Source organism: Heterodontus francisci, chromosome 37, assembly GCF_036365525.1.
Source record: "Heterodontus francisci isolate sHetFra1 chromosome 37, sHetFra1.hap1, whole genome shotgun sequence".
NCBI lineage: Eukaryota > Metazoa > Chordata > Chondrichthyes > Heterodontiformes > Heterodontidae > Heterodontus > Heterodontus francisci.
In genome coordinates, this window is record NC_090407.1 from 11,500,472 (window position 1) to 11,517,624 (window position 17,153).

General features: G+C 43.2%; 1 protein-coding gene across 1 annotated transcript in view; it reads left to right on the forward strand.

Moving 5' to 3' along the window:
* LOC137352007 (protein polyglycylase TTLL10-like) overlaps positions 1–5,047 on the forward strand; it is a 34,868-nt gene extending 29,821 nt beyond the window's left edge. Inside the window, exons 10-11 of the mRNA XM_068016985.1 lie at positions 3,956–4,049; positions 4,179–5,047. Of these exons, the coding sequence (XP_067873086.1) occupies positions 3,956–4,049; positions 4,179–4,816 (732 nt within the window). The 3' untranslated portion in view covers positions 4,817–5,047. The remainder of the gene's footprint in view (positions 1–3,955; positions 4,050–4,178) is intronic.
* Positions 5,048–17,153: the final 12,106 nt, after the last annotated feature.

Below are 17,153 nucleotides of genomic sequence, written 5' to 3' on the forward strand. Positions count from 1 at the left end.
CACAGTCAGTTTCAGCCTGAATCAATAGAGGGAGATGAATTCAATGGCAAGGGGACAGAGGTGGTGAAGATGTAGAGCAGGATGCCATCAGTGTACACCATGTCTGCAGATAATGTCACTAAGGGAGGGCCAAAGATAAATTCTTGGAGACTTGGAGGTAACTGCATGGTCACAGAAAGAGAAGCCATTGCTGGAGATGCTATGATCAGAAAGGTAAGGATGGAACCAAGTGATGGCAATCCCATTGAGCTCGAGAACAGAAGAAAGGTGTTGGAGATGCTGTCAACTGCAGAGCAGTCGGGAAGGATGGGAAGTGATCATGCACCATGGTCACGGTCACAGAAGGTGTCATTTTGTGAGTTTGGTTCAGACTGTTGCAATGCTGTAGATAGGATGGAAACCTGATGGGAAAGGTTCAAACATGGAGTTGCAAGAAAGATGGGCATGAGGCAACAACAAGGGCAATTGGGGATGGGGTGGTCGTTTGCAAGGACAGAGAGTTGAGCGTGAATTTTTTTAGGAGAAGGTGATATTGGCAGTTCCAAAAGGGAACAGATCCGTACCTGAGGAGAGGAAACCATTTACAATGACAACTAGCATGAGGGCCAGGAAGGGATGCTGGGTGGTCAGCAGTATAGTGGGAATAGGGTTGAAGGAGCAGAAGGTGGTATATATGGACAGGATAAGCTCAGAGAGGGCATGAAGGAATATAGGAGAAGAACTAGAGAATGAAGCAGGTTCAGGGCTAGGACAAAGCGGGGAGGGTGTGGATATCTGGGGGGAGATATGGCTTAGTGGGTAAGGAATGGGGGATGCAGGAAAGGTAGCTGAAAGGATGATCTCGTTCATAGTGACGTACAATTTCATGAGCTCTTTGCACTTGTTGGAGGTGAAGCCGGAGTGGGCAGGAGAGAAAGTTGTATGGAGGTATTTAGTAATTGAGTAAAGAAGCTAGGGGTTATCTTTGCTCTCAGGGATGTTAAAAAACTGAAATTATAACACAAGAAGTCGCACACAGTGTGTTCCACTCTGATGTTCCACATGGGGTTGGAACAACAAAAGATTTCCTTAGGATTAGAATAAAACAATGTTATTTGAAGTCAGTCAGTAACATGAAAAATGCATCAAAAAACAAAGTGGAGTGTTTGAAATGGCTTTGTTTAACGTTGTTTTATTTACTTGCTGATTTTCCCACTTAACCAATCCAACTATCAGCCCTATTATGCAGGGTTTCTTCATCAAAGAAAAGAATGGGAACAATAATTTGTTGGCTTTTTGGCAGCTTCAAACCTGTTGCCTAGCATTCCCTAGTCTAATTGAACACACACAGAAGGCAGCATGTAACACAGCACCCAGGTGTGATTTATTTGGATTGCATTAATGTATGTAAAACTCTGCACAATGAATCCTCTCATCATGTAATTGGGAGGGAAGGAATGGCAATGAATGGGAAATGGAGCTCGCTTGTCTTCCAGTAAATTGCTGCTCATGGCACTGGTATATGAACTGTGCACAGTGAGTAATCCCAGAGCACAAAGAAAGATGATATCTGTACATTGACTAATTAAAGGATCTATATAGGGCCCAGAATTCTTTTAATTTTAAGAGAAGTGGGGAAATATGAAATTACTCATAATTAACCTACACTAACAAATCATGAGAATCTGCTTTCTCGGACCAAGCTATTAATCATGGAGGAAAAGAACCAGCAATTCAAGGACCATCACACTTGGGGCCTGAAATTCCAATCAGGCCCAGTGGTGTAGAGAAGGCTGATCTGCAAAGGGGGAACAGGGTTCATATGTTTTTTTTTTATTCTTTCCTGGGTTGTTGCCCATTCCTAATCGCCCTTGCTAGGCCATTTCAGAGGGCAGTTAAAAGTCAACCACATTGCTGTGGGTCTGGAGTCACAAGTAGACCAGGACAGGTAAGGACAGCAGATTTCCTTCCCTAAAGGACATTAGTGAACCAGATGGGGGTTTTACGACAATCGATGATAGTTCATGGCACCATTACTGAGACTAGCTTTGAATTCCACCAGCTGCTGTGGTGGGACTTGAACACATGTCCCGAGGGCATTATCCTGGGCCTCTGGATTACTAGTTCCGTGACATTACCACTACGTCATCATCATGGAGCACTCGGTCATGAAGGCAGTGCCCCCTTAAGGCCCTTAAGGCTTCTTAGTTAAAAAATGCATAATCTAACGTTAAAAACGGGCTGCACAGTAGCACAGTGGTTAGCACCGCAGCCTCACAGCTCCAGCGAGGGCGGCACAGTGGTGCAGTGATTAACACCGCAGCCTCACAGCTCCAGTAACCCGGGTTCGGTTCTGGGTACTGCCTGTGCGGAGTTTGCAAGTTCTCCCTGTGACCTGCGTGGGTTTCCTCCGGGTGCTCCGGTTTCCTCCCATGTGCCAAAGACTTGCAGGTTGATAGGTAAATTGGCCATTGTAAATTGCCCCGAGTGTAGGTAGGTGGTATCAGAATTGAGGGAAGGTGGGGATGTGACAGGGAAACAGGATTAATGTAGGATTAGTATAAATGGGTGGTTGATGGTTGGCACAGACTCGGTGGGCCGAAGGGCCTGTTTCAGTGCTGTATCTCTTTATGACTTCTATGACTTTTTGGGTCAAGGAGGTGGTTAAGAAAGGCACAAATAATCTAACTAAAAACTATATATATTAAAGCCAAATACAGCAGATGATGAAAATCTGCAATAAAAACAGGAAACGCTGGAAATACTCACCAGGTCAGGCAGCAAATGTGGAGAGAGAAACAGAGTTACCGTGTCAGGTCAGTGACCTTTCTTCAGAACTGCTGGCATTTTCTGCTTTTACTTCAAAAATATTTATGTTCATCGTTAAAGGGAAACCTTTATTTTTAGGGTGGGCTGATAGAACAGGTAGCAGGAGAGAAATGAAGAAGAACACTTTAAGCTTTTAATTATGAAGAGTTATGTAAATTACACAGCAGCTCAGTACCATCTATTTACTATCTATTTAAAATTTGAGCAAATCCTGAAGGTTTGCAAACTGATGTATTAAGATTATGAAAAATCATGAATAATATTTCCTCAGTGATAAATAAACTTGAGGTCATTGAATGCTAAGTGTATATCATCCATTTTTTAACCATTTTTCTTTTGTGCTTTTCCTGTTGGCACTTAGATTTTCATTGGCTTTTGCACCAATTGTTGTCATTTCTTTGCTCCCTTCCCCTCCCTTCCCCCCTCCAACAGCCCCCCAACCCCATTACCAATTTTTTTTTAACCAGGAATCCTTCAATCTGAATGTTTGGGAAAAGAAGAGGAGGATCAAAGGAGGGACATCAAGCAAGTCACACAGCACAAGAGCTGCTCTTTGCCCATGTGTTAGTAGCCCCATCAACACCACTTTGCTTCGGCAGATGGTTAGTGTAGTTGGAAGCCCCTCTTCACTAAGGAAGCTGTAACAATCGATCTGGTGTCAGATTAACCAGAATCTTCAAAGTACTTCAAAGTGCAGGCAACTCCCCCGGTCAACATTTCTCCCCCAACCAACAGCACAAAAATATACCAGTCATTCATGACATTTGTTGCTGCGATTACCTACTTGACAATGACTGAATTTCAAAGAAGTAATTAATTAGTTGCGACATCCTGCCCTAGAGAAAACCTCTCTCTACTATGCCAATGTGGCATTTTCCCATTTCTAACACTTTCCATCTGCAAAACCTATAGTTTTCGAGGGATTTTGGGATTAAATGACCAATAGGATATGGATAAAGTTTGTAAGAACTAGTTTCATGTAGAGACCTTACAGCCAATAGATGTAGGAAATGTATCTGAGCTGAATTTGAATTCAGATTCCAGAGGTGGAAGACCACTCAACCCATGACGCCACCCAATGCCATATAAACTAAAGATGGAAAGCATATACATGGATTAACAGTTGTTTGTTTGATCTGTTTTTCAGGTTTGGTTACTAGAGATGAACGCCAATCCATCTTTGCAGAGACATTGTGAGGTTCTCAAAACAATCATCCCTAAATTAGTGTACGAAGCTCTTGGTAAGATGGTTATTGTCCATTATGTTGTTGCAGAAGGAGATTTGTGGCAACCATTGATAGTTTTCAAGCCGTGAAATGAGTATTGCTTTCAGAAATGGTTGCACTGAACAATTTTTTTTCTCTTCTTAGATGTGGTAGTTGAGATATTCAAAAAATGCAGTAAAGGATTGCATGCCTTCCCACTTCAGTCACAAAAAGAGTTTGTCCTGTTATACAACAGTTACCATCAGGAAAAGTTTACAAGGTCTATGCCAATGAGGACAGAAAGCAACATGTCACCAACAATTCTTAAGCAACCTTGCCACATGACTTTGGGTTCTGTAAAACGCATTGAGAAGAACCCCACACAAACGCCTGTGATTTCTTCAGATCCTGTAGTTGCTCCAGCGAAAGTGCTTCAGAAGACCGTTTCACTGGTGCCATACACAAAGTTGCCAGCCATCTCACTAACAGTGAACTCGTGCACAATGAAGAATAATTTGCTATCAAGTTGCCAGCTCGCTGGAGCCTCTTCAGGTGAACAGGACCAACTAAAATCCAGAAAAGATTTAAATGCTTTCAAAAAAATGTCAATTACTGCACAGTTAAAACCTTTAGTCGCCAAAAATCCCCACACTAGCTCCCAACAATACCAAAGTTTGGCGAGTAGCCCCTTGTTGGTCAGCAGTGCCTTTCACCCACAGTACCTCAAAAAGATAGTGGCAAAATCATCCGAGATGAAGATGAACTCCAAAGAGAACAAGACACCATCTGGTGATGCGGCCTAGTCTGCAGTGGTAGGAATGGAAAATTGTAAAGTCTACACGTGTTAGGAGACAATTCAGCTCCTAGTTAACGAAGATTTTTTTTCAAATTCCTACCATCTTCTTAAAGGACAGCCACCAAGTTGAATCCGTTCTTGACAATATGATCTCATTGAAGTACGTAAGTTGTTCAATAAAATAGGTTAGTGTTTATTGTCATCTCTAAATCAATAGAAAATATCCTTGATTGGACTGTATCAGCCTCTTATTTTGTGGAATAAAAAGAAATCCTTCATGTTGTCATCTATTCATTTTTACCTCAGCATGGCAGTCTTTTCCCACCCCTTACTTTAAATGCGATCATTACAATATTCAGCTGCAGGCAATCCATCCGATTAATTTAAGGCCGATTTTGTGCAGGGAAATAAGGAAGTAATTTCTTTACTCGGAGAGTGGTTAGAATGTGGAACTCACTACTGCAGGAAGTATTTGAGACAAATAGCTTTCAAAAGGAAAATAGACGAGTATATGAGAGAAAAGGGAATAGAAAGATATTCTAACAGGCTGAGTTGGGTAGACGGAATGCGAGGAGACTCGTGTGGAGTATAAACATCAGCACAAATTAGTTGGGCCGAATAGCCTATTTCTGTGCTGTATATTCTATCTAATGTTATGCAATAATTCTGATGATGCCATGATAAGTATTTTGTGATGGGGAAATAAGTCTACCCGAGTGCCATAACGGAAATGATTACTTGAGCCTCCAAGGTGGTTCTCGTGATAACTGGGCCTTACACAGCAGGAAGACCCCAGGTGTAGTCCACAGTTTAGTTTGCTGATCTCGGTCAAATCAACAGCCAAAGACACCCAATTGGCATCAGTGATCCAGGCTCAGTCTCTGGAGGAATGGAAATCAGATGAGATTCCTGCTCCTGTTGACATCCAATGACATCTGCTGGAAAGTGCACATGGTGATGTTCGATGAGGACAGTGTTGGACTCCATTGTGATGCCCGCCCTTCCTTCCCCTTTATGATCAATAGCCTGGCAATGCTCAATGTCTTAGCTCCCACATAAACAATGACTAAATGGGTCAAATATCAGTGGGCAGCCAGTGCCAATATTCTGGCACAAGTCAGTGTCTTCAACAGCTGACACAAAGTGGTTAAAACATGAATAAAAATTGTACTGATATTCAATAGGGTTTATTGTAATAGAAATTTAAGGTAGAATAGGCCTGTCTGGATGGTAATCTAGATTCCTCTATACCTGGCAATGTAACTTCATTATCCTTGGAAGATTATAGGAACATAGGAATTGCAAGACAAAAAAAAGTTCAATGTCCATCTAGTTTGTCTTCTGCCACCTGGTAGTCACATGATATAACAATAATGGAGGTGAATATCACCCAATAGTATAGTATAACCAACATAGGGAAGTGATACTTAATGCAACTTTGTGCTTCGCTGGTCTTTGCTAAGTCAGCTGATCTCACCTGGGGAAATAATGAAGGACAAAAAGAGTCGGGTTTCCTGTTCCTGGACCCCATTCGATGACCCCTGCTGATAAGGGCACGTATGTGAACATCAGGTCAGTCAAATGTGCAGCTGACACTCACATTTCTTAAAAGTTTTAGCTTAAACACAGATGACTGGGCCATTTAGACAAGATGCCAGTGGATTGCCAGAATCTGTAGCCAGCAGGAATTACAGAAACGTGGGTGGATTGCCTATGATTTTCTATCCATTGAAATCAGAGATTGAAAATTACCTTACTATCGTCATCAGTTGTGACCAGGGTCTTTTTCACACAAGAAATAGCGAAAATCTGGAACTCTCTTTCCCCTTAAATGCCGCAGAATTTAAATTTTCATGGCTGAGATCGGTAGGATTCTTTTTTGGGTAAGGCTATCAAGGGATATGCGTCAAAGGCGGATAAATTGAGTTGAGGTAGCAGATCAGCCATGACCTAAATGATTGACAGAACAGGCTTGAGGGGCCGAATGGCTTATTCCTGTTCCTACATTTCTATGTTCCTAGATCCTGAGGCATGAAAAGAGAGTACATAAATTTGTTCATTTGTAATTGGAATTTGGGAAGTTGTTTTATTTGTCATCATTGTGTTAACAATTGTAATACCTTTGGCTATATAGAAATGGTGAAATAAAATAATTGCAAATAATACATCACATTTTGCCCTGCTCCACCTCTCACACTAAGATCTAAATGATGTTTAATGAGTATGTAGTACTTGCTGCTGAATGAACAGCAGTTGGATCATTTTAATGGAGTTGGTGCATGTATGACAACTAAAGGTCAAATTTGGCATCTGACATAAAATTCTTAAATACGAGTCTAAATTCTCCATCACAGTTCCTCTTTCAATCACGTTTGTACCATTGTTCCAAGAAGCTGAATAACTCCAGGAAAGTAATGGCTTCTGGATTTCCTCCTTTTGCACATCCTCAACCTTTTCTCATTAAGACTTCATAGAATCTTACAGCATTGAGTCTGTGCTGGATCTGAGAAAATGCTATCCAATTAGTCCCAATCCCTTGCTCTTTCCCTATAGCCATGTAAATTTCTTCTTTTCATGTATGTCTCTCAATTCCCTTTTGAAAGTTACTATTGAACCAGTTTTCACCACCCTTTCTGGCAGCGCATTCCAGATCATAACAAATCACTGCTTTAAAAAATTCTCATCTCCCCCTTAATTCTTTTGCCAATTCTCTTAAATCTATGTCCTTTTGTTATCGATCCTCCAGCCAGGGAAACCACCTCTTATTTACTCTATCAAACTCTTTCATAAGTGGAACCTTGCCGTGTATAGTACAAGACATTCTCAGAGGTTGTACCAATGGCATTTTGTTTATCTCTTACCCTTGAGATGGTAGTGGTGAGCTGCCTTTTTGAACCACTACAGGTCGTGTGGTGAAAGTATTCCCGCAATGCTGTTAGGTAGGGGGTTGCAGGATTTTGACCGAGTGATGATGAAGGAATGGCGATATATGTCCAAGTCGGGTTGGTGTGTGACTTGGAGGGGAACTTGGAGGTGATGGTGTTCTCATGCACCTGCTGCTCTTATCCTTCGAGGTGGTGGAGGTCATGAGTTTGGGAGGTTATTTTTAAGTAACCTCCTTCACCATTTCATGAAAATAGCGACTGATTCCAAACCCATTGAAAAAACCAGAGTTTTTATTTAATATTACTGAGACATCCAGAAACAGGTCACACATGTCTTTCACACAAACAATAACAACTCTCTCTGAAAGGAAGTGAGACCTTTCCCATCAGTGGCTAATCATTTAACCATGCTGCTCCCACAACAGTTGGTACCAGGGTTCTGTGCAAACACCTATATTTGAGAGAGACAGAGTCAGTAGTGACAGTTTTCGGTTAATGTCAGTTTATAGCGGATCATATTGATTGATTTATTTTCTGCTTAGTGCGCTATTACTGGCATTATCACTACACTTCAAGCTTGTTGATCATTAAACATGTGAGGATTTAACACAGGTCTAGGCTTTACAATTGAGAGCCGTGTCCAGCAGGGCACAACTTCTGCCCACTCCAGCGATGCCCTCCCACTTCCCATCCTGACTCCCAACTATATTCCGGCTCTGGTGTAATTTATATACAGGAGATAGGCTTGCTGCAGGAGGTAGATGGAGTCAGCCTCTGAGGTGCCTGAAGAAATGTCATTTTTTTATCTTTGCTGATGAGGCCTATCTGTGCACTGGCGAAGAGGCCCCTCTTCTATTGAAGCCCTGATGCTCCCTCAACCCATTGAATGCTGAAAACCAGGGCCTAAAAGGCAAGCCGTGCACACGGGCAAACATGAAGAATATGTTGGAGGCTGTGTTTCCCTCATCATGCTCACATACAGGCAGGTGCATGTAAGCCGGGGAGGGGGTGTGGGGGGGGAGAACTGGAAAGCCAAGGCCATAATCTTGAACCATGTAGCAAATTTTCTTTGAATCGGTAGATATTCCCAAAGCAGACCAGATTTGGATAAATGCCACAAATATCTATTTCTAGATGGCTTGCTGAAGGTAGGTTATGAAAAGACATTTCTTTGCAGATCCTTACCCCGCTCAATTGTGACATCATGCAGTAAATCCTGAGTGACGTCATGAAGGGGGACATTGGATTCTGGGAGCATTCCTTACATTTGACGTCACTTTATGATGCCACATTGCAAAGTTTATTACATCACAGGCTTGCTCGACTGCCTCCAGACAGCAGTTGGTGACTGAGAGATGGACAACATCACAGATATTCACTGATAGATGCCCCGATGCAACACCATCTGTTGTGGAACTGAAATAGTCTTCACAATGCATCTTGTGAACAACTATTCATTGGATCACATCACTGGACCGACAACACAAGATTAGTATCCAATATTACACTTTCTGTACCCAAAGTGTACATCTATCTTATTAAATATCTTTTGTCTTTATATCTGTAATATTGAATGAGTGTAGCATTGTAGTTAACCTCTAATTGCTGATTGGTCCATGCTCGCCACAAGACACCATGGACCTACTACATAGTTGGGGGGAAAAAAATCAATATGTTTCCAACTGACGTGATAGTTTCCCTCTCTCCTTCCACCATTGCTTCACACTGGGCATTTTATGCACTCTGCATGGCTCAGGCCCCTTTCAGGTTCCCATCCACAAAGAACTCCAGAACTATTCTATCCCAGTTACCCTCTCAGCCACACACCAGGCTGCAGCTTCAGCTTCACACCCTCCCTCCGTCTTTTCTACTTCCCAAGCTCACCCTAATGTTCCAGCCCTGGCGCCAGTCCCTCCCTTCCTCCTGCTTCTCCCCTCCCATTGACCCACTCACTGATACCCTGAACACCCAAATGTCCACCTCATCTAGTGCCCCCCTCACTGCTATGGGAACCACAACCAATTCAACAGGAGATCCTCTTGTAAGAATAATTTTTAAATGCATGAAAAAAACATTGAAATGTAGTGAAAGTCGTGGCCTTTCCCAGTATATTGTGTAAATCTTTCTCCTAAACGTTTTATTCTGATTTCCAAACTATCACTGCTTTTGTACTTTTTGCTGATGTGACAGTTACAGGGGCAATCATTGATACAATAATTCTGTTGGCATTATTAAGCAAATTGACATCATGGTGTTACCTGCCTGTAACTAAAGGGTGGTAAGGTGAGGTGTGTGGGGGCTGATGGACAGCAACCTGGATGACATTTCCAATCACCTTGTGGCTGTATTGATCTGTTTTGCATTGTGTGTCATGACAATGTAATAACCTTGCGACAGGCATTCATCCTATCAAAATACTGGCAGAGGAGAATTTCAGATCATCTCAAAACGAACAAAGAGAGAGGTTAGGAGAAATGATATTATGCAGAGGCTTCTCAGGACATGAAATGGCCACCATGGGAGAAGGAGAATCCATGATAGGTTTTAAAAGGGAGAAGAATAAATATTCGAAAAAGGCTCACAGGGAAAAAACAGCAGAGTTTGGGTTGCCAATTCTGGTTGAACACATTCTGAGACGTTTCATCACATGACTTCCTGCTCCAACTGCCAAGTCCAGTTAAAGAATAAATATCCAAGTTTTTACATTGAATAAACAAAGGTGTTCGCAGGAAATCGGAAAAACACCTTTTTTAACGCTCCTATGATTTTTCTCCTGAGTTACAGCAGTGTCCAAAGATAAATCTTTAATTTCTGGAGGCTCCAGGGCAATCCTGGAAGGTTGGTAACCCTAAGCGGAGTGGAGCTTTCAGATAGCTAGCACATGGAGCAATGGGCTGAGTGTCCTCCTATGCTGTATGTTTCCATGGTTCTGTTTGTATTTCACGTAGCATTATTGCAAAGTGGTTAAGAAAGAAATAAATAAGTCCCTTCAGTCTGGAACATGAAGAGAAAGAATACCTTCAGTCTGGAGCAGGGAAGAACACAACACATTTCAAATTCACATCAATTTGTAACCAGGATTTTCAGTGATTACAAACCCCGACAGCCCTGCAGAGCCTAGAAAGGGGTAGATCAGCCAGGGTTCCTGCTCCTCATTCATCTCACTGCTCAGTGATGCTGGTTAGAATGTGCAAGGGTGCAGGCAAGGAGGGGATTGGGTTTGACTCCAATCTCCCTTCTTTGAGCAGCCTACAGACACTAGGCAGAACCCTGCATCTGCAGATCTGTACCACAGTATGAGACAATTTCCCTCCATTACAACAGTGACTACACTTCAAAAGTACCTCTTGGCTGTGAAGCACTTTGGGATATCCTGAGGTTGTGAAAGACAATATGTAAATGCAAGTTCTTTCTTTCTTTCTTCGATGAAGTTGTCTTCAAAAACATCCATATTTGTACTTTTGATCCCTGTGCGTCATGCAGCACAGAAAGACTCAGTGACAAAGGTACTTCTCAAATCCTATAAAGCTATTTTCAGTGTCTGTTACTCCCCTTATAATATCCTCCTGCATGTTATAATGCAGTGCTGACATCACAGTAGCCCCTGGCAGTGTTGAATCCATAAACGTTTCTCCCCCCCCCCCCCCCCCGCCCCCCCCCACCATAATCTTTAATGGCATCTAACGTTGTATTTATTTGATTCAGACCACTTTGTCATGCGCAGCATACAGCTGTCGTGTGAGGAATAATGCTGCTATTTGATCTCAAGCTTTAGACACGTGTCATAAACCACTCATGTTTTGCTGTCTTTGGCTTACGACATGAGCTGAAGCATTTCATAAAGGGGACACCCTGGCTAACGATGACATGGCTTCACAAATAGATGAACCTTATTTTTCCAACACAGAAGAATTCCGGAACACCTTCTTAAGCAGTCTATTGCTCTTCCCGGACATTAAGCTACACCAAGGTTCAACAGGTCAGTTAAAAATCTAAGTTGCCGTGCATAAGACTGGCAGAGACTGCATGTCTCAACATGTGCACTTATATGATCAACATCTTGGCTTCGCTGCTTGCCCCCACTTTGCTTCTCAAATTACCACTCGAGGATATGAGCAAGCAAACTAAACTGACAGTCCAGTGCAGCCCTTGAGGAAGTCTGTGGGGTCTTGGCATGTTGGCTGTGGAGTTTACCTGCAGTCATTTCACTCCACGGGAATCTACAGTGTGCAAAGAATTTGTGGCATCCTTGAGAGAATGAGCAAAGGCATTGTGCGTTTGCAAGTCCTTTGAAGACAGGGGCAATTATTTTTACCTTGCTGCCAAGCCATGCTTTAGGCCTAAATGGGGCAACAGCAGAGCGAAACACAGGCAAAAATAAAATTTGTCAACTTACCACAGCGGGTGCGGGGTGGGGGGCCTGATTTTTGGGTGGATCTCAATTTGGCAGTCAACATTCCCACCGGTAGGGGCTTCGTAAGCATGTGCAAGTAGGGCTCAAATGATGTTGTCAAGACCCCCAGTGCCGGTTTTGTTTCAGTCTGTTACTTCCTCAACCTGTGGTATAGGGTGGTGGGGGGAAGTGGGGGGGGGAACCATTTCCAGCCCCCATTTAAAATTCTGCAAAGGTTTTTGAGATATTTTGCTGGTAGTTTATAACGCATTTTTGGCAACTTGTTTGAACTTCAATTATTTGTAATTGTTATACGAGTTTCAGAAATCTGGTAACACTTTTTTTTTACCAAAATGGGGGCCCTTCGAGCGATTTCTTACCAGTTAGATGAAGAGAAGAAGCAGCAACTGTGGAACAATCCCATAAAGTTACAGCTGCAAGCAGACTACCTAGAAGGAAGCAAGCTCATAGGTATCCTTACCCTCCCAACAGAGTCCGTAAGGCCTGGATAACATACGTGCATCTTTATGAGGAACCCTGCACCTGGAGACTACACTTCTCTAGAGAGGCTGTCACAGAATTATGTCATCTCCTGCAACATAAGAACAAAGGGCTTGAGAGCAGGAGTAGACCATTCGGCCCTTCGAGCCTGCTCTGCCATTCGATTAGATCATGGCTGATCTGGTTGTGGTCTCAACTCCACTTTCCTGTCTGCCCCTAATAACCTTTGACTGCCCTCTCTTTCAAAAATCTATCTAACTCAGCCTTGAATATATTCAATGACGCAGCCTCTACTGTTTTCTGGGGAAAAGAATTCCACAGACTAACGACTCTCTTAAAGAAAAGAATTCTCCTCATCTCCGTCTTAAAGGGGAGATGTCTTATTCTTAAACTGTGTCCCCTAGTTCTAGTCTCCCCTACAAGAGGTAACATCCTCCCCGGTATCCACTCTATCAAATCCCCTCAGGATCTTATATGTTTCAATAAGATCACCTCTCATTCTTCTAAACTTCAATGGATACAGGCCAAATCTGTTCAACCTTTCTTTATAAGATAAGCCCTTCATCCCCGGAATGAGTTGAGTGAACCTTCTCTGAACTGCTTCCAATGCAATTATATCCTTTTTCAAATAGCGAGAAATACACAGTACTCCAGATGTTGGTCTCACCGAGGCCCTACACAACTGTAGTAAAACTTCCCTACTTTTATACTCGATTCCCCTTGCAATAAATGCCAATGTTCCATTTGCCTTCCTAATCACTTGCTGAACCTACAAACTAACTTTTTGTGATTCATATACCAAGCCACCCAGCTTCCTCTGTACCACTGAGTTCTGCAATCTTGCTTCATTTAAATAGTATACAGCTTTTCTATTCTACAAGAAGATGTGAAACCTACTGTGGTTGCAGTCAAAGTCACTACTCCCCCGTATTGGCTGTGGTTCAGTTGGTAGGACTTTCTCACCTATGAGTCAGAGGGTTGTGGGTTCAAGGCCCACTCCAAAGACTCGAGTATAAAATCGAGCTTGATGCTTCAGTGTAGTACTGAGGGAGGGCTGCATTGTAGAGGTGCCATCTTATGAATGAGAATTTAAAACGAGGCCCTGTCTGCCCTCTCAGGTGGACATAAAAGCTGTCATGGTACTGTGCAAGGAGAAGCAGGAAAATTCTCCACAGTGACCTCGTCAACATTTATTCTCAACCAACATCCCTAAAACAGATTATCTGGTCAATATCACATTGCTGCTTGTGGGATCTTGCTGTCCACAGATTTGCTGCTGCGTTTCCTACACTACAACAGTGACTACAGTTCAAAAGTACTTTGTTTGCTATAAAGTGTTTTGGGACATCCTAAGGCACTATAGAAATGCAAGGCTTTATTTCTTTGCCTCCTGCTCTTTCCAGGTTGCAATGGGGGTTATCAGCTGTGTCAAGTCAGTCTGCCATTCATGCTTAGTACACATGTTTGTCGGAACAAACACTTATATCGCATTCCATGTGGACAAGTGCAGACAGCTGCTTAGAGATCTGGGGTTTGTATAGATTGCAGGTTTCCCTCAAATCCCAGGGGTCATTGACTACATCCACATTGCTCTCTGGCTGTTTGTGTTGAGCCCAGTGCTTCTCACAAACCACAAGGGCTTCGGTTCCATTAACCTGAAACCGGTGCGATCACCGGCATTGCCCAATGCAGGACTGTGCTCTCTTTCCTGGCAGCTGCCATCACCCATTTATATTGCAACAATCCTCCATTTGCTCGGTCTTTGCCCTTTGACAGCAACCAGCTTGGGGACAATCCCCTACATGCTTGGGTTCATAACTTCTCTCAAGAACCCACACATGGAAGCTCAACTGTGCTACAAACAGATCCATGGTTCCACTAGATCTCTATTGAGACCATCGGAGTTCTCAAGCAAGAACTCTGGTCCCTGGAGCTATCCAGTGGCTTCCTCTAACAGAGTCCAGAATCAGTGTCCTGTATGCTAGTGGTTTGCTGTAAGCTTACTCTGAAATAGGGACAACATGTGGAGCCACTATTGGACGAGGAATCTATAGCAAGGTGAAGGAGACACCACTGGTGATAAAGCGGAAGGCACAGAAGCAGGAGTTGAGTTCACACCTCTGCCTTTAAAAACACTTTGGTAACAGGCTATTGAACGCTCTAAGTTGAATAAACCCTGCTCCGCTGCATTAACAGTTTTCCCAATCCTTTCACCCTCCAATAAACTTCATTTGCCCAACAAAAAAGACAAGTTGGTCATGAATTCTTCGACAATCTCCAACATGGTGCAGTAGTCCCCTAGCAGGCTGTCCAATACATTCAGCAGTTGCTGCTGTGCAGAAGGTATTTTTTCTTTTAACGACTTGGCCACCATAAAGTCTGCATCTCCACCTTCCAAACCTGCGACCTCTCTGACCTCGAAGGACAAGAGCAGCAGATGCACAGGAACATCACCATCTGCAAGTTCCCGTCCAAGTCACACACCATCCTGACTTGGAACTATATCGCCGTTCCTTCACTGTCACTGGGTCAAAATCCTGGAACTCCCTTCCTAACAGCACTGTGCGTGTACCTACATCACATGGACTGCAGCGGTTCAAGAAGGCAGCTCACCGCCACCTTCTCAAGGGAAATTAGGGATGGGCAATAAATGCTGGTCTAGCCAGTGACGCCCACATCCCGTGAATGAATTTAAAAAAAAAATCTCTGTCCTCTTCAGCAGAACCAGGACTAGCTTTAACTTCCAGCAAGCCATTTCCTAGGCTGTCCATTCTGCTTATAGCTGCTCCTGTTCACTTGCGCTCTGTGAATCACCCTGTGCAGACTCCTCAGACTCACTGCCATCATCACTAGTGTGCCGGTTTCTGTCCTGGAGTTGGAAAGATACAAGCGAGTGCTGGTACATCTCCAAGAGAATTGCGCCTCCTCCGTTTGTGTGGCTGTAGAGATCAGGTCACTTGAGGGATCTAGAAAACGGCAGAGGAACAAGAGTTGTCAAAGGCAAGAATAGGCAATAGCCAATGAGTGCCCGTGCAATACAACCACAAGTTATCATGCAAATGTGTGAGCCAAAGAGCTAAATAGAAAGAGAAATGGAAACTCAACCATCCAAAATACTCTGCTGTTCTAGATTAGATTTTTTTTTAGATTAGAGATACAGCACTGAAACAGGCCCTTCGGCCCACCGAGTCTGTGCCGAACATCAACCACCCATTTATACTAATCCTACACTAATCCCATATTTCTACCAAACATCCCCACCTGTCCCTATATTTCCCTACCACCTACTTATACTAGTGACAATTTATAATGGCCAATTTACCTATCAACCTGCAAGTCTTTTGGCTTGTGGGAGGAAACCGGAGCACCCGGAGAAAACCCACGCAGACACAGGGAGAACTTGCAAACTCCACACAGGCATTACCCGGAATCGAACCCGGGTCCCTGGAGCTGTGAGGCTGCGGTGCTAACCACTGCGCCACTGTACCGCCCTACTGATAGACACAAATGTTTGATCTTTTTCTTGACATCATAGCATTCTAAAGGGATACTACAGGTGTTTAGGGCTGGTTACGGTAAAGTATTTCAAGCTTTATCAAGAATTTAGACAAATGATTATCATGATTGTTTGTGTACCGCCATTGGATACAGAATCATAAATACCAGATTAAAAGTTTGGGTTTTGATTGCATCGTCCGGGGTAAAATTTGAGGAGTATGCAAACATTTTTGGGAAACCAAAGGGGAACTAACAACTTTTACTGTGCAGCTAGGATCCCAAAGCCATTTTTACAGCTTATTGAGTGGAATTTTCTCTGTGGAGTGTCTACTCAGTAGAATGTGGAGGACCCCAGTGATAGGTGAGAAAATTATCATGAGGCCAGGAGGAGCTGGGTCCCACAAAGAATAATCTGCACCACTTCTGCCTCAGCTTCCCACATCCACCCCCCACCTCTGCAATCACAAACCCCTCCTGTTACAACCGGGTAAGAAAGGTGTCTCGGGGTCCCTTTTAGCCTTCACCTGGTCTTACTGGAACAGGGTTTAATTTTAAACACACTGTGTTTTGAGCTCCCCCTTGGTGAATCCTTGTTCACGGCTTTCCAATTATAAGGCAAAGAAATGAGTACAAACAGGCCTTTCTTATGTTTAAAGAAGAAAAGTGAAATTTATTAAAACTTACACTTAAACTCTAATTCGGTTAACGCCTACGGATACACGCCACGCCCCACGCTAGCATGCATACGCAATATGCTCATGCAAATAGAGAGAGAAAACAGCAGAAGAAAAGATAAAGTGGAACTGTTTGAGGGAATCTCTGAGGAGGATTTTTTTGTTACTGTGCTTTGAGCTCGCTGTAGAGTCCTTTTGTAGGTAATTCTTGCTTTGCGTTGGGGCCCAGTATTCTTCCTAAACCTTGTTCACTGTAGGAGACCTTTCTCTCTTGGGGTTCATGTGTCTTCAGTGGTTTTCAGTTCCGTGAGAAAGAGATGGAAGCAGATAGGAGAGGCAACGAGAGGTCTTTTCAATCCAGGAGCAAACAGCTTTCTGAGTTCAAATTCTCTG